Source organism: Lycorma delicatula, chromosome 3, assembly GCF_047948215.1.
Source record: "Lycorma delicatula isolate Av1 chromosome 3, ASM4794821v1, whole genome shotgun sequence".
Classification (NCBI taxonomy): domain Eukaryota; kingdom Metazoa; phylum Arthropoda; class Insecta; order Hemiptera; family Fulgoridae; genus Lycorma; species Lycorma delicatula.
Window position 1 is genome coordinate 119,789,337 of NC_134457.1, and position 22,224 is coordinate 119,811,560.

Below are 22,224 nucleotides of genomic sequence, written 5' to 3' on the forward strand. Positions count from 1 at the left end.
TTTGCAGTACACGTCAGCTGTAATTGTTGATCCACGTTCCATAAAAAAACCAAAATGACTCTTTTTGTCCCAAAAAATGGTAGCCAACATTTTTCAACCCTAGTACAGAAATTGTTTACACTTTTTTGGTTTTAGGGAATTTGAATGGCACCACTGCATTGACAGATGTTTTGATTCTGTGTTGGTCTAGGATATCCACGTCTCGTTTCCCATAATAGTGTGGGAAAACAAATCATCTCCATCTTGTCGATAGCGGTCCAAAAACGCTTGTCCACTGTACATTCTTTGCTCTTTGTGTTGGTTGGAAAGTATTTTCAGTACCTACCTTGTACACAATTTGTGATATTCAAGCTTTTCTGTGATAATCATGTAGATAGAGGTGCATCCCACATGCGGAAATTCATCAGCCAGAGCACTAATCATCATTCACTGATCACAGTCGCCACTGCAGTTTTCGGTTCATTTGTTCAACGATTTCGTTAGTCTGAATACTGGGTCTGCCACTCTGCTCTTCAACATGCACATTTGTGCGGCCATTTTTAAAGTTTCAACAATATTGTCTAACCTTTCCTTCACTCATTACTGTAGGTCCATACACTAGGCACAACTCCCGATGAATTTCAGCCATAGAAGATCCGTTTGCATACACAGCGCACACTTCACAACTGACAGGAGAAATGATTGTCGTGGACATTGCGATCTGCATTCACCAGCAGGCAAATGATGACTACTGAATCAATACAACCGTATTGTCTTCATAAATAGCTGATAGATGGCCCTGCATGTGTGAAACTGTGTTCAGACATGCTAATATTTAAATACACCCCTTACTTTATGAATATGCCTTGTATTTAGACATGTCATTGCATACTGGGGATGTTGAGCCTTTGCATTACATTATATTTCTCCTATTTCATGTGGATCCCCTCCTTCATTTCCTTAATGGTATAACAGTTGGATTTTTCAACACTGTAGACTGAAGGCAAGGTTACTTGATTTAAATTTGATTCCTTGTAAATTTTTTTTTCTATTATACCTTGTTCTAGGTTTACGATTAAATTGTAACAAACCGAAAACAGAAATAGAAAATCTAAATATTTAGAATTTTATGTTTATGTATGCATTGATTAATCTCAATTTATTTGTGTATTTTATAATATCAATTTTGCTTGGTTTTCAGCTCTGGTGTTCTTGATTACTTTCACTGATAGATTAATGTAATTTAAAAAATAAAAGATTGTGAAGCAATGCTGTATAATTAGCAGTATTGTAATTTTTATTTGTGTAATTTTCATTTACATTTGTGTGACTTTTTATTTGATGTATGTATGGCTTTATTATAAAAAATTTTACTTGGTACTGTACTCTTTAGTTAAATAATTTATTAAACAGTGGAACATAATTTTAATACTTTTTATATACTACTGCACAGTGTAGCTGTGTTAACATCTTTCTGTTCCATTTGGAATAGACATGCTAGTCTCTCTTTTTCTGTTTAGCCTCCGGAACCACCATAAGGCATTACTTCAGAGGATGAAATGTATGAATGTAAATGAAGTGTAGTCTTTTATAGTCTCAGGTTGACCATTCCGGAGATATGTAGTTAATTAAAACCCAACCACCAAGAACACTAGTATTCCACAATCTAGTATAAAAGTAACTTGTCTTTAGTTGGATTTGAACTTTAGAATGATTAAAATATAGCTTAATACACTAATAATAATTAATTACACATTGCATTTAATTTATTAGACATTTTTTATTTATTTAATATTTCATTAAATTCTAAAAAAAAATTATTTTAGTATAAGATAGGTTGAAGCTATATAATAGACAAAACTATATATTAATAGACAACATAATGTACTGCTTTATTGTGCTGAAGTTTTACTTTACTGCAAAATGTATTTAATTCAGGTGAGCCATTGCTAGACATTTTTAATGGGATTTAATAAATGCTTGTTAAATCTACCTTTAGTAGTTTGTAAAAGTAACTTAGTAATCAGTTTATTAGCGCTTAAATTTTTTTAAAAGTAAAATTAATAAAATGTAATTAACATTATAAATTTAAAGTAAAACTTTATAATTTAAAGTTATGATATACTTTACAAGTCACCCTAACATGTAATGTATCAGAATCTTAATCATTGTGACATATCACTATTTATATTTGCTTTTAGCAGAATTATTTTATGGAGGAACATCTTTGTATGTGGTATACAAAGATGTTCCTCCATAAATCCCTCATAAAAATGGTTTATGGGAATATGTGAGTACAAGCAGTACAGGAAAGTATGATAATGCGATAAGGTCGTAATTGTTTGGTCGCCCGATGAACAGTTGATTTAGACAAATTAATTTCAGCAGACAAATGTCTGACGATTTATCTGGCGAGGCAAGAAATCGGTCTTTGATTTCAGTGACTGTATCTGTATTCAATACTGATGCAGATCTTTTGCGTTCCTTGTTATTAACAGAACCAGTCTCTCTAAATTTTGCAACTAACCTTAATACTGATGTTTTGTTAGGAGCTGGTTTATCTGGGTACTTATGGCGAAACAAATCTTGCACTGCAACCACTGATTTCGTACTGAAGTACAACTCAACAATGAAAACACGTTCATCTAGCAAAAACACCATCTTGTCTCTAGCAATACACTGAAGGGTTATGATTGCATTGTTGTTACTATCGGTAGTGTTCTACTGCGTCGCCGTGATGTTCAGATGTTGGATGAGTCCATTTCAGTAACGAGTAAGGGAGTAAGCTTGACTTTTGAAATTTCATGGATGAGTGATTGATGGGTTGCGTTTTATATGGGACACCCTGTGTATATATATATATATATATATATATATATATATATATATATACATACATACACACACACACACACACACACACACACACACACACATCCCATTTATGAGCCCAAGTATGTGTATATATATGTATACATATACATAAAGAATGAATGAAGTATTTCTTAAGTTTGTTTTTGGTGATATAAAAACTGTTGAAAGAATATCATGTACATACATTTAATGTTAAACCCATAAATTCACGGGAATATGGCTTTGGAATGGAATATTTGAATTAGATTGAGATTGCAATCTTAGTATTCTTTCTAGATTTAAAAAAAAAGATTAGACTAGGGTGTTTAAATCCAGTTTCATATACTCTACTACCATTGCTTACATCTGCATATTGATCTTGTTTTTCCTGGTTCTTTTGTTGAATTTTTTGTGGTTACGATTTTTGTCTTAAGATTCATAGAAAAAACTGTTACAGCCATTGAGTAGATCTTGTGATGCAGTAATATGTCATACATAAGGAACTGTCATCTTTGGGTCTAATTTAGATTGTGCATCTAATTTAATTTAATTAAATACAATATTCTGCAATATTTACTTGGGTCGTATGAGCCATAAAAGAAGAAGAGAAAGATTCTGAATAGCATGTGCTTCCTGGATTATAATACTAAGTTTAGATCATCTTTGAACGATTATCATTCTCACCAGAATATTGTAACTTGTAGTTAGAGCCTTTATAAAAATTATGGTTCTATGAAAAAATAATTAAGGCTTGTATATAATTGTTTACTGTTCAGTTATTTTTCCTTCATACTTATAATTAATACCATTGATGTGTTATTCAGCAAACATTTATGAATTACATTTATTAAATTATTTTTATCGATGCCATTTTCTATGTCTCTACTTACCAAAATTTACAGGTTAAATAGTCTTTCTCAGCATTTATTAGTATTATTGTTTTTATTCAGTATTGTTGGAACTATATGGTTTTGTTTTAGCAGTAATCAGATAACAACTAAATAACCTTTGTAAAATTAATTAAGTAATTTAAGTAAAATTAGGCACGTTAGCCTTTTGGTAAAATTTAACAATTTTATAGTTTATTTGTTAACTATAAATGAATATGCATGATCCAATAAAAAGTTTATTGATGGCAGTAAGTTTGCTCAAGCCAGTCTGTAATTAATATTTTACCTACAGTAAAAGAATATATTACATTTATTATTTTTGTGCTATAAGTACGTATTTATTTATGCTTTGCATAAGAACAATTTTCATAAATCTAAGTCTCACTAACATTGAATGAAATGTATTTCTTTTATCGGTAATATAAAATTAATTAAAAAGAATATGGGACTAAACAGTCAGTTGAACAATATTGTAAAGTAAAAAATAATTTATTTAACAAACAACAATGTACAAAAAATATTTAAATCACATAATAATTTATATACAAAAAAATTAATTTAGGAACACATAACTAATTGTGAATATATGTGAGTGTGTATGTTATGTATGAGTGAACTTGTGTATGTGAGCGAGCAAATTTTAGAATTATTTTTTTAAAAATATCCTCAATAACTAAAGTTGGTAAAAATTATTAAAACGTTAACTAATGTCACAAATACAAGAAAATGATGAACATCTGATTTTTATAAAAGATATTGATAAAAAATATCTTTTTAATTATTTTTGTTATTTAAATAATAAATTTACTGACAACACTCAAATGTAAGATTTATCATACTTTGAAGTTTGTTAATATTAAATCATGTCAATTATGCATTTGCATTATATTCATTGATAAATTGGGTGTATGTAAGATGCAATTTATCAATAAATGTGTATGCCCCTCCTATGAAATATTAGCATTTCTGTAAATTAGTTTGTTATCAGTAATTTGTTGTTCCTGGGGTTTTGAAGTATTGTACTACCAAATCGCATCAGTTTATTTTATTTCAACTGTTGCAAAGTTTTATAACTGTTGCTTCTGAGAGGTGCATGAGTCTAGAATAATTAGGTTTGTAGCCTGTGGATATTGCAGTGCTTTATTTGGATATTTCTTATTTTGTTTTATGATTTGAAGTTGCATGTTTATAGAAAACTCACATAATTTGTGTTTTATTCTGTCTCCATGTACAATAAATTCATATTCAAATTTACAATAAAAATGATAGCTGAGAAAGCCTTCCATTTTAAGATCTTGCTAGTAACATAAGGCTACATTGCTTTTCATCTTTCTGGTTGCAGTTGATCAGATTTTCGAAAAATTGAATTCAAGACTGCAAATGGTGTAAGGACCAAAATATATGTTAATGAGATATGTTTTACTACCTACTGGGTATATTGATATTGATAATCAGTAGAATAGAATAATTTATACTTTGATAATCTGTAAAATATAATGGATAGTATGTTTAAACAATTTATTTTATATGTATATTTATTTATTGTTAAATTTTTTTAATTTTTTAGCAGTTTTCTGGAATATAAATTGAACCCAAGAGCAAAATTTATATTTAGGATGACAGGTTAAGGAGTTATTGAAATTGAAATCAGAATATTATATGAAGCTGGAATGAATGAGTGATATTTCACATTTATAGATTGAAAACAAGTATATGATTTTTGTTTTTATTAAACGGAGTTTAACTACGTGAAGCCTTTTCATGTATAAATTTATATACAATTTATGCATTATCATTTTATTTATCTTTAAGCGATCAATTCTCTCATAAGCTTGTGTGTGGGAATACCATATGGAAATTTTAATAATGCAGGATAAATGTCAAGTCTGACTGGGATTTGACTTCAAAACCTGAATGAAATTCTCAAATATTACCTCTCTGCTATGGAAGTCTGTTTAAAACTGGAGATCAAGGTTGTATTATACCTTGTTTATGTATTTTTTATCAATACTCATTCACCATTATTACTATGTTATTATTGTCAACTTCATACATAAGCTTACGTTCATAATTTCCTCCAGAGTATTATTTTTAATGAGGATTATATTAACATTTTTTAAAATGTTTTGTACAACAACTTATGAAAAATTCCAGCACCAAGTACTGTAAATTATCCATAAAAATGATTTAATTAATAATATAATCTGTGTTATTAATTATGTTTATCTATGGTTTTTTTAAAATTTAACCCTTAAATAATAATTGAATAACTCAGATTATTCCTTTACAACTTAGTTCCACTAGATTTGATGAAGAGTTCATTGTTGTGTATATTTTATTTAGTAGATGTTCTCTAGTTGTTGAAAGGTATGTTTAATATTACTGATAACCTATTGTAGTGCTTGCTGTCTGATTTCATAACATCCTACAGGAATGAGACCTGATAACTGAACTGTCAAGCAACAGCGAACTGGTTACTTGTTCGGATCTTATTCCCTGACGGGGAAAGATCCCACCTTGCAGCCTCACAAGCTAAATAATTATATTTCACTGCGTTCTCTGTAATTTTATCTACAGTTATGGAGCTGACCGTTTACTGCAAAACTGATATAAATTTAAACATTTAAAGCTAAAAAATAAAATTGTTGTGTGCACGTAGACGTATTTTAAACCGATAAGAATTATATTTATTTTCAGCGCAGTCTTATGTGCGGCCTGGCATTTAAACCTATTAGTCTCCTTGGCAAAATCTTTTGCTTGTATGCTCCAGAACCTCCAATACATTTACCGTGTGCAGCTCAATTATAAGCTGCAAGGCGGGATCTTTCTCCCTGTCGGAGGATAAGATCTGAACGAGTGACCAGTTTGTAGCAATTTAAAAAAAAAATTTTGGTACGACATAAGTTAGTTTCAACCTTCTAATTAATTATTAGTACAATTTTTAGTTATTTGATAATGATTGATTGTCTATTTTTTTGCAATGTTGTCAGTATATTTTAGATAACTTTTCTGTTGTATGCATTTCTGAAAGAATTTTTTTAGTAAAGAAAATTTTTTAATGCCAATTTATAAATATTTGTTATTGAGGATTGGCAGTGTATTGTAGCAATATCAACAATGGCATTTACACAGTCTCTCTTGCAAATTATAGTTAGATGCTACATCATATTGACAAAGAAGGTCTCTTTTTACGGTCCCTTTTATTACCACCAAATATAGTACCGAGTACTTTAGACACAGAATTAACACCAAGTTTGCGCCTTATTGGCATTGCTCGTAGTAACTGTACAGATCTTGCTTCACGAACCAGTGATTGGAAAGCCAGTGATACACCAGCATAACTTTCAGCTGCACTTACTTCATAAAACTGACAACCATGTCTCAATGATAACTCTTGTCCAGCATCTACACAAACAACCCTAAAACAAGAAAATACAATTGTTTAGTATTAAAATAATTAAAAGAACGTTTGATATTTTTTTTTGGTTGTGTAAAGTTTTATTAAATTTTGATACGTATTTACGGTATTTGTTAAAATTGATGTATGTGCTTTTGTCAAATTTATGTTCTTAAACTTAGCTGTATAGAGGAAGAATAAGATTAATTAGATGTTGAATTTTCCATGGGGGATTGGTTATTGAATAAATATTTTAGCATCTAGAGGCTGTGATAATTTCATAAATATACTCCAGAAATAGGAAAAAAATTAATATAAAAAAATAATAGTGAAATTTAATTCTTATAAGATTTTATAATTTATTTGATTTTCTAAAAAAAATCAATTAGAAAGGTTTGCGTTTTATTTACATATAAAGACAGCTTTGTTTGTATGTATTCATTTGCCTAAATTGAACATATTTTTTTTATCTATTTGATGATTTTGTCATAATTAGATTAACTTTTATGTTACATACTCATGTATAATATATATTTTTATTTTATATTCTTTTGTTATATTAACTGGGTAAAGCCCAAAACTATGGAATGTAGTTCAATTTAGTTGGACGCAACAGGAAATATATCTTATAAAATCTTAGAAACTAAAAATAATAGACTTTTATAATTTATGATATTAATAAATAATAATAATTTTACCTTATACGTGTACTAATGCTTATTTGATATTATTATGATGTGTTTTGCTTGAAGAAAAAATATGTGTGTGTGTGTTTTTATAAGGTAAAACAAATAAATTGCATGGCTGTTTATATTTTTTTATATATTTTCTTATTTTGGTTTGAGAAGATTATAGGTAATAAATGTTAACCTCAGAATAATTTTGCATGTAATGTGCATAATTTATCTATATTTGAACTTTTTATGAATTCTAACAAGGATATCTATTTATGTTAATAATTACATTTATGAATGGGTAATTTTTATATTCTGTGTCGGTTTGTTGAATGACATTTTATTGTTATTATACTACCTGAACTGTGTATAATAACGTGTGTTTATCACAAGCTGAATATTTAATAGCACATTACTAACTGAATATAATGACTAAACTGTAATTATTTCTAATATAATTATTTTAATTCAGTCGTAAGTAAGAGTAGCATAAATTGAGGGTTACAATGTTACACTAGCACTACCTTCGTTAAGAAAGTGTGCATATTCATGCACACTGTCATTCCCTTCCATTCTTGTTATTCAACAGGAATGGAAGGGGATGTTTTTTTAAGAGAGTTAATATTGTTTTAATTAATGGAAAAGTTAAATGAAAAGTACAAACTACTATCTGATTATATACTACATACTGTTGAGTTTGAGGATAAATATCTCAGAATGGGCAATGTGGCTTTCATAAGTATACATAAAAATTTAGCCAGTTAAGTTTTGTATAAGTTGAATGCTTTCAAAAATTTCTCAGACACAATTTTCAATTTGAAAAAGGAGTTTGTATTTACATTTTTTATCTAATAGGTTACAATAAAATTGTTTGTATATTTAAAAAAAATAAATAGTATTCTAATTCCGAGATGTAACTCAAATACTTGATCAATATTTTTATGTTTGGTCATTTCATTATGATTTACATTTTTGTTTATATTGACAATCTAAATAAATTATTATCGATTGATTATTATTATTATTATGAAAATAAATTATACTAGATTTCGTCTATGAACCATCGTGTCTGATGAAACAATGAGAAATTTCAATAAACATTTCAAATTCTAGGGGTTGTATGAAGTGTAATCTTTTCTAATTTGCCTCTATCTGCAAGTTTAATTAATCTATTTGTAATAAAATAACTTTTTCTAAAAGTGTTAAAAATTAAATTGGGTAACCATTTAATTTACTACTGTTTTTTTAGAGCTCTACCCGCAGGAGCTTTCAGCTTTTGAGAGTTTGGGGAGTAGCATTCCTGGGAATCCTAGCTGGTGGTAATCTTCTTACTTTATACAGGTAAAACACACTCTATCTCTTAAAATTATATACACAAAATGTAATACACTCTTTTCTGATAGTATAATCATATCATGCCCATTGCGATGTGTATTTTGAACTACAATTGTAACCTAAAGTGATACTTTATGCAGATAGATAAAATACCTCTACATAATGAGTCCTCTTGGAACCAGGGTAACCCATTAGTATAGTATAGTTATATAGTGCCATTAGTGGCAGGTGCAAACACTAATTACAGAATGCATGTGCTCTGCTGAAGTAATTCTTTATTTTCAACAGTTTTCATGAGAACACAATTTCAACTTTAAATAATAATGTTTTAGCTAATGGTTACTCAAAACTAATAAAAAAGCTATTTTAAAAGGTCTCGATCATATTTTTCTGAGAACAGGATTAATGAATTGGATTCTTTTTCTAGTAGAAATTGTCCATGATTTTTGGTGGATATGACACATAGAATGAAAGATATGAAAATTTCACCATTTATCAAAAGCATCATTGAAGGATGCTGTAGATCACCTAAATTCATTTAGAAATTAAATTCTTTGATTATCTTTATAGAGATTGAAAGTGAAAAACACGGTTGTTAACTCTTAAAACTGAATAACTTGGACTTGTACCTAATTATTGCTGTGCTACATAAAACACTTAACACCAGTTGAGGAATCATCTTTTACCAAGACCTGGAAATTTCAGATGAGGAGATATGTTATGAGCTTCAGCCATAATAAATTAAAAAAGGGAAACTGGTTTATCAGATCATGAATATGGTGTAGAAAAGCCAACTTTTACATTAATTCTAATCTTTGCAGTGGAGTTCCCCCTGAATGGCTAAAGATTGGATTTGTCTTACAAATCCAATTATCATTATAATGATAATTATCCTTGATGATAATTTAGTTTTCAACATTAGCATACGTGGCAGTAATAACTGTGCCCTATGTGTGATAATTCGAGTGACTAAGTATGGTGAGGCAAAACAGTATGCCAACTGGAAGGAAGACCACAGTGTTCATAATATCATGAGAAGGCAGTATTGAAAATACAGATTGAGAAAAAAGTGTCCTTTCCTGTTGTTCATCGGGAATACAGAAAAATTCAAAGGACATGATTAAGGTTCTAGGACATGATTAAACTGTGTCCTATGTGTGATAATTCGAGTGACTAAGTATGGTGAGGTAAAACAGTATGCCAACTGGAAGGAAGACCACAGTGTTCATAATATCATGAGAAGGCAGTATTGAAAATACAGATTGAGAAAAAAGTGTCCTTTCCTGTTGTTCATCGAGAATACAGAAAAATTCAAAGGACATGATTAAGGTTTCTAGGTTATTAGTGGGGATATATTTCTTACAAAGGACTTTATTAAAGTATTGACATCTGCTTCATCTGGCGATCAAATAGAGCAGCCTAGTTATAATAAAAAATCTTTTATTCCTTCACCAAAACCATCGATAGCACAGACCCAGAAGGTTTGAGAGAATTATCAGTTAAAATCCCATTTATATCGCCGATAATTTTGTAGGTCAAATCTTCACATGCCTTATAACATCTAAAATCCTCTCCAAGGATGCCATTCAGTCCTTGTAAAATACAAGCACCGAAATCGATTTCAAAGTGAAGAAAAGAACTAAAATTATTGATATGGCATAAAATTATTGATATGGCATAAGGATCCGTCTTGCCCTTTACAAGGAACTCGAGCAAAGTCAACTTATTAACAATTAAGATTTTGATATGATTTTCTGATATGAGCAGATCCCATGAAGGTGTAACTATTTACCAGTAGCTTAATCCTATCCAACGATGCCATTCAGTCCTTGAAAGATGTGAGTACTATTTCCTTTTTCCTGATTAGCCTCTGGTAACTTCCTTTCAGATAATACTTCTGAGGATGATATGTATCGGTGTAAATGAAGTGTAGTCTTGGACAGTCTCATTCGACCATTCCTGAGATGTGTGTTTAATTGAAACCCAGTCACAAAGAACACCTGTATCCACGATCTAGTATTCAAATCCGTGTTAAAATAACTGACTTATGCTGTAACTTTCGACTTCCAAATCAGCTGATTTGGGAAGATGTATTCACCACTAGACCAACCTGGTGGGTTAAGATATGAGTATTGAACTGCTCAAAGGTAACATCCTAGATGCTATATAATCCTAAATGGTAGTGTAATCTTATTTGTTAAAGCTACAAATAACATCATAAAATGCACTTAAAATCTCACTAGCATGGCCTATGTATGTGCTGGCCTCCATGGCACTAGTGGTAGCGTTTTTTATCTAGAGGTCAGTTTTGTCTAGTGGTCAACTTGTCATCGCAAGTCGATTTCAAAGTTAAGAGTTCTAAGGTTCAAATCCTAGTAAATGCAGTTACTTTTATATAGAATTGAATACTAGATCATGGATACCGGTGTTCTTTGGTGATTGGGTTTCAATTAACCACACATCTCAGGTATGGTTGACCTGCGACTGTACAAGAATACACTTCATTTACATTAATTCATATATCATCCTCTGAAGTAATACCTTATGATGGTTCCTGAGGCTAAACAGAAAAAGAGATAGGTCTTGGGTTGGAATCCCAGTCAGGCATGGCATTTTCACATGCTGCAAAATTGTCATTTCACCTCATCCTCTAAAGCAACACCTAAAGGTAGTCCCAAAAAAAAGAAGAAAAAAGTGTACGTACGAAGATGAGTGTGCACTCTACTGTCTTCACAATTATTGACACTACTGAGCATTAAAAAAATTTAATTATTTGTTAGAAATTTGGTTCAAATTTTCAGTTTCTGAATATAGTGTATTTATTTTCTGTTTTCGATCAAGTAATGCACCAAATTGTTTTTAAATTAATAGCAACTCTGAGTATCATTACATGTGAGATTTTTAGGACTTTATTTTGGTGTATGCAGATTTGGATCAAGCATTTGTTGTTAAAAAAAAAAAATGCTCAAAAGTCATTCAAGATTTTTAAATGTCACATGCTGTTAGTGACAGCTGTTGGAATTTAGACCAGAAATACATGTTCAGATTTTACAGAACCGTGATAAGAAGATTTTGATTTTAACTGAACATAGACATATCAGTTTATAACACCAAAAGAATGGCATTAAGGATATTTGATTCAATTTGTAACAACTTATCAGTTAAACCAGAAGTATGGCAGTAAAGATATTGGATTTAATTCATAACAACGTAATTTTATTATTTCTGGTACATTCTCTACATGATATTTGCAGGAAATTGTTTTACTCATCTTGTTTGTATTTAAAAAGCTTGATCGGTCTCATTATATTTAGATTTTAATCTTTGAAAATTTTGTGATGTTTTTCATTTTGTTGAATCCTTAGTACCAGAGAACAAATCATTTTCACACCATCCTTTGTTAACTTGTTACCAAGCTTGTTAATCAGGTAGTGTGTAGGGTGAGTCAGAAGTTTAATTAAATCTATAATTATTATTGGGAAGGAAAAGGAATTTTTCAAATGAGTAAAACTGTTTTTCATTTAAAATTGCTTTAGCTTTGATCAACATTACTTACTGCTTACCCAGGCAGGAGCTGCATTTAAGAATCAACAATGTATTTGAATTTACCTCCCATAACAACCCACTACTTCTTCCCCCACCCTAACATCATACTATATTGATCTAGTATTTTATCATTTCACAATTCCTTAGCTCTTGAGCCGTTCACTTCATTTGAATCTATAATTTTTATGAAAATGCTTTCACAGTGTAATACAGCTAATGAAGAAAAATATGTAACACATTTAATTAAAAAATAAATAAAATAATACTCGTTACAATCACCTTTATAAAATTGTTAACATGTAAATACACCAGTATAATCAATGCAGTACAGTTTGAATATTAAGTGAAAGTATTCAAAACTGTAAAAAAACTTTCACTAACAACACTCAACTCATGTAGTTAACTGTTTGTTTATCTAAATATTGTATAACATGACATAAACATACACAAAACACTATATTAAAGATAAAGAATAGGTACATAACATAAGCTGGACATACATTATGAGATGGCAGGTTTAATCAGTTAAATCATGAGTCATCAATATTTTAAATACGTTCCCACTTTTATATCTTTTATTTTCCCCTACTCTTGATAACATCATCTATTTACTGGTTAAGATTATTAATCATTGTAATTTATTTACGTAGAAGTAATAACTGAATTTATAATTAATTCATTCTTTTTATTTTGTTGTGGAATTAATAGGAGACTGGATTACAGTTACTAATTTTTATTTTCTTTTGTTCTTTAACCCTGTTAATTAGTCTCTCTTGTATGTTTATATTCTTCTTTTTCTAAAAGCTTAGCGAATGTATCTATCCATATTTCTGTCTTTCATTTACACACATATTTATTTTATATATAATAATTACTATACTGTTTTTATTACATAATTATTTGCATTTTTTTTTTGTTATGAGACTGTTGAATAAATTTTACTTCTTGATATGAGTTTCATTGACCTTTAAGATGCATGAGAAGAGGGTGTAAATTATTTGTACTGTTGAACATTTTCGATGTTATCTAAACAGTCATTTGTTGTAGTTACGCCAAGCCAGTGAAATTTAGTAATTATACATACTTTGTATATACAAAATGTAAATGTCATTTCTTTCAGAGAAAGCAATTGTGACTAGTGCTAATTGTATCTAAGAAGCTTAACATTGTCACAATCGTAGGGAAAATTGAAACAATAAAATAATAAATATGCTTTTTTCTGACGTGAAAAATAAATATAGAGCATCAACTCAACAGGAAATCCATATTCCCGACGAGGAGTCTTATTCTTTAAGACTTTAGGGGTTGGTGTTCCCGCGGCCCTAGTCTCTGCTGCTTTTCTTCCCACTATACAGTGAGCTGCAGAACACTTTTCATTATACACATATACTACACCAAGAACACTACATAAATTACAACTTGCACAACAACATCCTACACTGATATTTCTTACATTTACACTTGGTGGTGTTGCGACATCTTACGAAACGCAACCGTAACCCAAGGTGGGAACAAATCGTGCCGATGGGTGAATGGCTCCACGTAGTGAGTCTCAAAAGATGTCCTCTGGGCACCAGGGCGAACCCAGTTGTACTTAACTCTAGCTCCAGTACGCGTGCGCTCTGCTGGAGTGGTCCATTTTTCGCCGGTACTCGTGGGACCAAAATTTCAGTTCCAATATTAAATACAATGATGGTTGGTGGTCCATCTGGAAAAACCACCAAATCTAGCCTTGTGAAGAGACCTCGATCAGCTTTGTCTGACGAGGATGAAAGTCCTAGTGAAGAGATCTGCAAATCTTTAGACTTGAATTCTAAAAATATTAGATTCGTTCTCAGAAATAGTCAGGAAGGTGGCTCCTCCAAAAGCTTTCATCTTTCTTAATAAACAAAACTATAACAGGTGCAAGTGGCTCCCCGAAGAATATCAGGAAATTACGTGACGTATCGATTCTGATCGAAACATTCAACGATGAACAGAGTCGATCTATCTGACGTCTCCGTAATATGGGTGGTATAAATATAAGTGCAGAAAGCCACAAAACGTTAAATACGAGCCGGGATGTAATTTTTTGTCGAGACCTTTTAGATATAGATATCACTGAAATAGTTGAGCTTTGCCACCAAGATGTTGAAGTGAAACGTATAATGAAACGGCAGAACGGAACGGAAGAACCGACACCGTCTCTTATACTAACATTCAATCTCTCTGTCCACCAGAGAAGATTAAAGTGGGTTACCTATCGATTCGGGTTCGACCATTCATACCCAACCCACGGCGATATTTCAGATGCCAAGGTTTTGGTGACACTACATCTTGCACGAAAACTGAGATCTGTGCTTGATGTGCTAAAGAATTAAATTCTCTTTGTGCATTGTGAATTAAACACCCCATTCGTGTTAAAGGAATTGTTACATGCACTTAAAAACTCACGTGACACTTCCCCTGGACCGGACAGCATTCGCCTTTCCATGCTTTCACACCTTCCTAATTCGGCACTACAACAACTTTTGAATATTTTAAACGGTTTATTCTCCGAACAAGTCTTCCCACCCGGCTGGTCAGAAGCATTTATTATACCAGTACTAAAACCTGGTAAAGACCAAACCAACCTCTCAAGCTATCGCCCTATTTCATTAACGAGCGTTTTGTGTAAAATAATGGAGAGAATGGTAAACCGCAGGGTTACATGGTACTTGGAGAAACATGGCTTTCTATCCAGAACAATGTGGTTTTCGACAAGGACGATCTTCCATTGACCATCTAGTGTCAATAGAAACAGCCATACAAAACTCTTTCCTCAATCGCCAGCACCTCGTCACTATCTTCTTTGATATAAAAAAGCCGTATGACACAGCCTGGCGACGTGGTATTCTTAACACCCTCAAAGAAAGGGGAATATGCTTGCTTTTATCCGGGGATTCTTAAATCACCGAACGGCTCGTGTTCGTGTGGACGATTCGCTCTCAGGTAGTGTCATCTTGGAGAATGGAGTGCCTCAAGGTAGTGTATTAAGTGCCACCTTATTTTCTGTAGCCACAAACTGTATTACCAAATGTGTGCAGGCTCCTGTCTCATGTTCTCTATTTGCTGACGATTTTGCTATTTACATTCCAAGCCGTTCAACACCCACAGCAGAGAGACTACTGCAGAACACTATATCTCACCTTGAAGCTTGGGTCAGGATTACTGGTTTCACACTTTCATCCGAAAAAAACAAAATGGGTAGTCTTTTCTCGGGTACGAAACCCTTCTATTCTGCAAGTTTTTCTGAACGGAGAGATTATTACTATCTCTACTTACGTCAAGTTTTTAGGTTTATTTTTTGATAGCCGTCTTACTTGGGTCAAGCACATAAAAGAATTTTTAAAAAAATGTTCCAAACTTCTAGATATGATGCGAGTCCTTACTAACACCAACTGGGGAGCCGATAGGTCATGTATGATACGTTTTCACTATTCCTTTGTTCGCTCCCGTTTAGATTATGGTTGTGTCGCCTACACTTCAGCTCGTCAAACCGTGCTTTAAATGCTGGATGGTGTACATCATGCTTTCCTTCGGCTTGTCACAGGTGCGTTTAAATCAAGTCCTGTCGCAAGCTTACTTGTAGACTGTGGTGAACCATCACTTTGGGATAGACGAGACCAGCTTTTATTATCTTATTTTGTTCGTCTCTCCGAGGACAGCCAAATCATCCGGCTCTTGACTCAGTCTTCAGAAATCCTAATCTAGGAAAGTATGAGGATCATCCACGTTGTACTGCACCTGTAGGTGTCCGTACCCGACGTCTGCTGCAGCATATAAATGTTGACACACCGTCATTCTTTCCTAAGTATCCTTGCTCATATCCTCCGTGGAGAATAAACCTTATAAATTTTACTTTTGACCTTACGACATACAATAAACAATCAACACTACCTATTGTCTTCCAGCAAATGTTTCAGTGTGTTCTCTCCAAGATGAAACCAGACCCCGTGGTATACACTGATGGATCGAAACAAAACGATACCGTTGGTTGTGCATTTTTTGTCAATGACATAACTTATATGTTTGGTCTACCCAATTAAGAGTGTGTTTACCGCTGAACAAAACGCTATAAATAAGACTCTAAACATCATTAACCCTAAATATAGAAAAAATCTTATTTGCAGTGACTCGTGTAGTGCTCTCCAAGCCTTAAAAAACTTTTATTCCAAACATCCTATCGTCATTGAAATTCACAACGCAATCGCTGAATTGAATAATCGCAACACAAAGTAAGTTTTTGCTGGGTCCCTAGCCACGTAGGGATTCCAGGTAATGAACATGCAGATTCCGCTGCCAAAGAAGCATGCAATCAGCCTCCTTTCACCACCCGAGTTGCTACTTCTGATTTTATTAATTATGTAAAACAATAAGAGTTAAATGGCAAGGTGACTGGACGGCTACCGTTGATAATAAACTCCGGCAGATTAAAGATTCTGTGTTGCGTTGGCACTCCTCATGTAGAAAATCTCGACGTGAGAAAGTAGTCCTCTGTCGGTTGCGGATAGGACACATGAGTACCTGATGACAAGAGGACAAGCACCCCTATGCGCACGATGCAACTGCCGCATGTCTGTGCGCCACTTACTCGTAGACTGCATGTGTTATGCGGCATTGCGTCGTAAATTTAAACTACCCAGAAACATCCGTGGTGTCTTGTGTAATGATAAAGAGGTTTTAAACCGGATGTTTCTGTTTTTGCGTAGTGTAGGGTTAACACAAAAAATTTAATTCCTTTAGTTCTATGTATTGTTTTTGTTATCCGAGTAGGGAGCCTTTTACACTCCCTATCGGAATTTGTCAAATTTTATATATATATATATATATATATATATATATTTTTTTTTTTTTTTTGCTTTTATTTTTTACAAATTCATCTGTGATATTCTAGTTGTAAGATTTTAGTGATATTAGTTGTAAGTCTTTTAACATAACATTTTTAAGTTTTATTTCCCTTTTTTAATTAATTTTTTTTCTCTTTTAATTTTTTACTATATATTTTTTTAGTTTCAATTTTTATTTATTTTTAATATTTTAGTTTTTAACCTAGTTTTAAGTTTTATGTTGGTGTTTCTTTTCTTTTTTTAGTGTTTTTGTTATCCGAGAATGGGCCTTTTACACCCATTCCGGATTTTGTTAAATTGTATTTTCTTTTATTTTTTTTAACTGTGATAGTAGTTTTAAGTTTTAATTTTATGTAATAACTTTAATTACTTTTATTTTTTTTTTCCTAAAAAAAAATCCGGGTGATGATAACGTACGTTTTTCGTCCTCAAAAAAAAAGAAAAAAAAGGAAATCCTTATTTGATACTCTTTATTTTCAATCTGCTACTTCTCAAGATGTTTCAGTCATTTTGAAACTATTTAGTTATAAGGGATACGGTTTAATGTTTTGCCAAGAATCGAGAAAGGATTATTGTCTATGAATATTAAATCTATAGGTAATTAATTCAATAGAAAGATATTTATAATAAAAGGACTGATCATGAAGTAAAATTGGTATGAATCTAGGAATCAGGTAAGAATATAGGAATAACACAAATCTTAAGTTGTGTAATTATGGAAAAAAAAAAATATATAGTTTAGCAAAAAGTTGTAAACTACTGGAATTGGAACACATTTCCATATAAAACATGTCGGAAGTGTGATATAATTAAAAAAAAAAAACTATTTATACCATTATATACTTCTGTTTTTTAATTTTGAAATTCAGTAGGAATCATATTAAAAATTCTTGCTTCTATTTTTCCAACTGGAATTTCAAAACAATTTTTATTCAGAACTGTTTTTATTAATTTTGGTGTTTGCTGAGACTTCAAGGACTTCATTATTAAATACATACAGACTATTTAATCTGGATGTATTAAATTGACTGGTAATTAAAAGACTGGTAATTAGTCATTTTTTAACAGTACCTTTTACGTTTTATTTATGAAGTACTGTTTTTTGTTTACAGTCTTTGTAACTAACTGATAAATCAACAGTATTTTAAAATGGGCTTAGACAATTTTTTTAAACAGTTTATTAAAATATTGAAGTGACTTAAATTGTACACTTATTAAAAAATACAATAAAAAGTTTCATCAAATTTGTATGTACAATATACCACAAACTTCTTAAAAATATTATCTGATTCCAGTTGATTGTAGAGAATATACTAAGGATATTTCAGAAAAAAAAAACAATGTTATATTTGAGCATGCAGCATGACTATTCAAATTAGAACATTACCATGCCATGTCAGTTAAATTTGGTAGATATAACAATGGATGCTTAAGTGAAATCCCTAGTTTCATTTCTCAGATGGAACTTAATTTAATGAAGTAGGCTATTTTATAAACTATGTAGCATCTGTAACACTGATACATGTTTGCTGATTTTAACTGAATTCAAATTCAGAATTTGGGTCTGAATTCACTTTAACTACTCTTTATAAAGCTAACTGATTAAATTTTTAATTATTATTTCAGGACATCATTTAGAACTGTTTTATTCATAATATAAACATTATTGAAATAGGATATTTTTTGTTTTTAATATAAATGATTTTTAAATTAAAGAGAATATATTTATTTATTATTTAGAAGGGTTTTAGAAAGATTTAAAACAGTTTTAATTAATTTGTTATTATTTCCAGTTAAAGGAAATAGGGCAGGGCTTTCTTGATATATGTATATAAAAGTAATTTATGCACGTTTTCAAAAATAGCACTGTTGGTAAAATATAATTATTATAAATACAATATTAAAACAGCTTACCAATATATTATTTTAATTCCTCAAATGTTTTTGGTAATTCAGGAGGAACTAATAATAATTTAGAATATATAAAAAATATAAAATTCACGTGATAAAATTTGAGACATAACAATTGATCGTCATAAAATAAAAATTTACTAAATGTTTAAGTCAAGTAAATTAAAATAATTACATCTGTTTTGTAAGTGTCACAATTGATATAATTGTTATATGTTTTAATTGTTAAAAATTAAATAACAATTATTTTAACATTTATAAAATTTTTATCTTCTGATTATCTATTGTTATGTCTAATTTTATCATGTGGATTTTATATTTTTTATATATTTTAATTCTAAATTAGTTCCTCCTGAAGATGGCAGAACAGCCGAAAACATTTGGGGAATTCAAATAATATATTCGTAAGCTGTTTTAATATATATTTATAAAATTTATGTGTATAAAAACTATTATTTGCTAATGAGCTTGCAGTATTTCATTAGAATTTTTTCTTGTTCTTTTAAGTTTGAACATGTATCAGGACTTAAGTTTTACAGTAAAATAAAACTGTGTGGTAATTAATGTCATGATATCTTTCATCAGTTATTACCAGAATTAATATTAAAAAAACTGAAATTAATTAAAATAATATTAATTAAAGATTTACTTTATCATGCATAAATCAGAATTATTGAAATTTGATGTTACTTTCTGTGAGAGAAAAGAAAATGTTTGCTAGTTACATACCATATGATTTTTATAAGTGAATCTTAACAGAACCTTAGAGAGCAGATGTTTACTCTAAATTGAATTGAATAGAATGCACTACATATGTATGTTGCTACCATTTTCTGGAACCAGTTCAACAAATTCAATGTTGTAGTATAAGTTACTACATTGATTTAATTGTTAGGTAATGATTTTTTAAATGATCAAAGTTTTATGTATTATTTACCAGTAATGTCCGTTACAAACATAATGCTGTTCTCACTGGTAGTTAAAGTAAATAAAAAAAAAATTATAATAATATAATCATAGAAAAATTAAAATGGTTTTCATGTTTTAAGTTGTAAATAGTTACATCTATTAAGTGAAATTCTCCTAAAAAAATAATATTTTTATGAGGTTTCCCCATGTTTTACACTTTTATGTACATATATATTTTACATGAGTAAATACTTGTAAATTAAATCCTCACTTATTTCTGTGTGATGTTTTATTATAGTAATAACTTGCTTTTATGAACTTCTGTGCCAGGAAAATTTAAAAAAACTAAATAAATGAAATATTGTATATCAGCATAGATCTTCCAAACAGTGCCCTTCCATTAACAAAATTTGAAATTTAATCAGTTTCAACTATGTTAAACATAAATATTTTACATCGTTACTAAAGCTTTCTCTTGTGTTAACTTCCAGTGAAAGCAAAAATAAGTTCACTGCATAATTTAAAAACATATTCTTTTTTAATTAAATCATTTATTATTTTAGTAAATAACAATTGATTGTGTTTTGATATATTTTTGTGCAGCATAACAACACTATATGGAGTTAATTGATTAATTCCATATGATATTTTCATGGAATTAATTTATTTTTATTATTATTTCAAGACATCAAAGCTGTTTGATAAATTAATATTATAAGCATTATTAAAATAGGAATTTTTTGTTTTTAATATAAAAGCTTTCCAAATTAAAGAAAAAATATTTATTTATTATTATTAAACTGATGCATAATATTTTGTTATCTTTTTAATCATCCATTTTTATTGCCCTATGATTTTAAAACTAGAAAGTTTTTTATAAATATAAAAGAAAGAAAACTTATATATATACACACACACACACACACACACACACACACACACACACACACTACTTTGTACTTTGTTAACCAGCTTATATGTACATTAACACCTTTAAGAGATAACTAGTTTTATTACTGTGTTGTTTTTAGCAGTTCATCCTTAAGAGTTAGAACATTTCATGTTGCACATCATTTCACTTTATTAATCCATTATAAATCTTTACTTGCTTCATTTCTCTAATTATAATAATTAATTCTATTCTAATAATCAAATTATTTAGAAATCTTGTCTTGTAATGTAAGCTTTGTTATAGCTAACCGTGTATTGCAGCAGCCTATATTAGTAAGACTGTCACTATTTATAAGGGAAAGCTATAATAATTGGTATGATATTAAGTACGTTTGATAAGGTTAAATCTGTGTACATGTTTATGTATGTGTGTGTATTTATGTACAAATATTTGTTTTAAGTACAGTATATTATACACTGGATATCATGTAACCTTGTAGAAAACTTTTATAATTAACACAGTTTTTGACCATCCAGGTCAGGCACTTGGTCTTATTCTTGATATCATTATTTTATGTACAACTTTTTGTTATCAAATACATAAAATTTTTCTTGGCTTTTACAGTCTAAAGACGTAACCTTCACTGAGAAAAATCATTCCCTTTCCTGTCCACATTATCCAGAAAAACACTGCCATTCAGTTATAGCAGAGGTTAATTTTCAAGCTTATAGCAGATGTATTTATTTCTCTAAAAGAAAAAGGATATACTACAGCTGCATAGTTTGATAGATTTTTAACTCTCAAAACCAAATTACAGCCCTCACTTTTATAGTTACTATCATAACTGACAATACATGGTCAATCACTTGGTATAGTGGTTAGCATGCTCACTTCTAGATCCCTTTGATTTCAGATTCTAATCTGTAGTTATTTGTTTCATTTATTTTAATTTTATTCTTCTTTATTGTTT

The 22,224-nt window shown here is 30.4% G+C and overlaps 1 protein-coding gene across 2 annotated transcripts in view; it reads right to left on the reverse strand.

Annotated features, from left to right (window-relative positions):
- Positions 1-4,334: 4,334 nt before the first annotated feature.
- The window catches only part of LOC142321940 (ras-related and estrogen-regulated growth inhibitor-like), a 167,338-nt gene continuing 149,448 nt past the window's right edge, over positions 4,335-22,224 (reverse strand). For both annotated transcript variants that reach the window (XM_075360470.1, XM_075360471.1), the window contains exon 6: positions 4,335-7,141. In XM_075360470.1, coding sequence (XP_075216585.1) covers positions 6,886-7,141 — 256 coding nt within the window. In that variant the 3' untranslated portion in view covers positions 4,335-6,885. The remainder of the gene's footprint in view (positions 7,142-22,224) is intronic.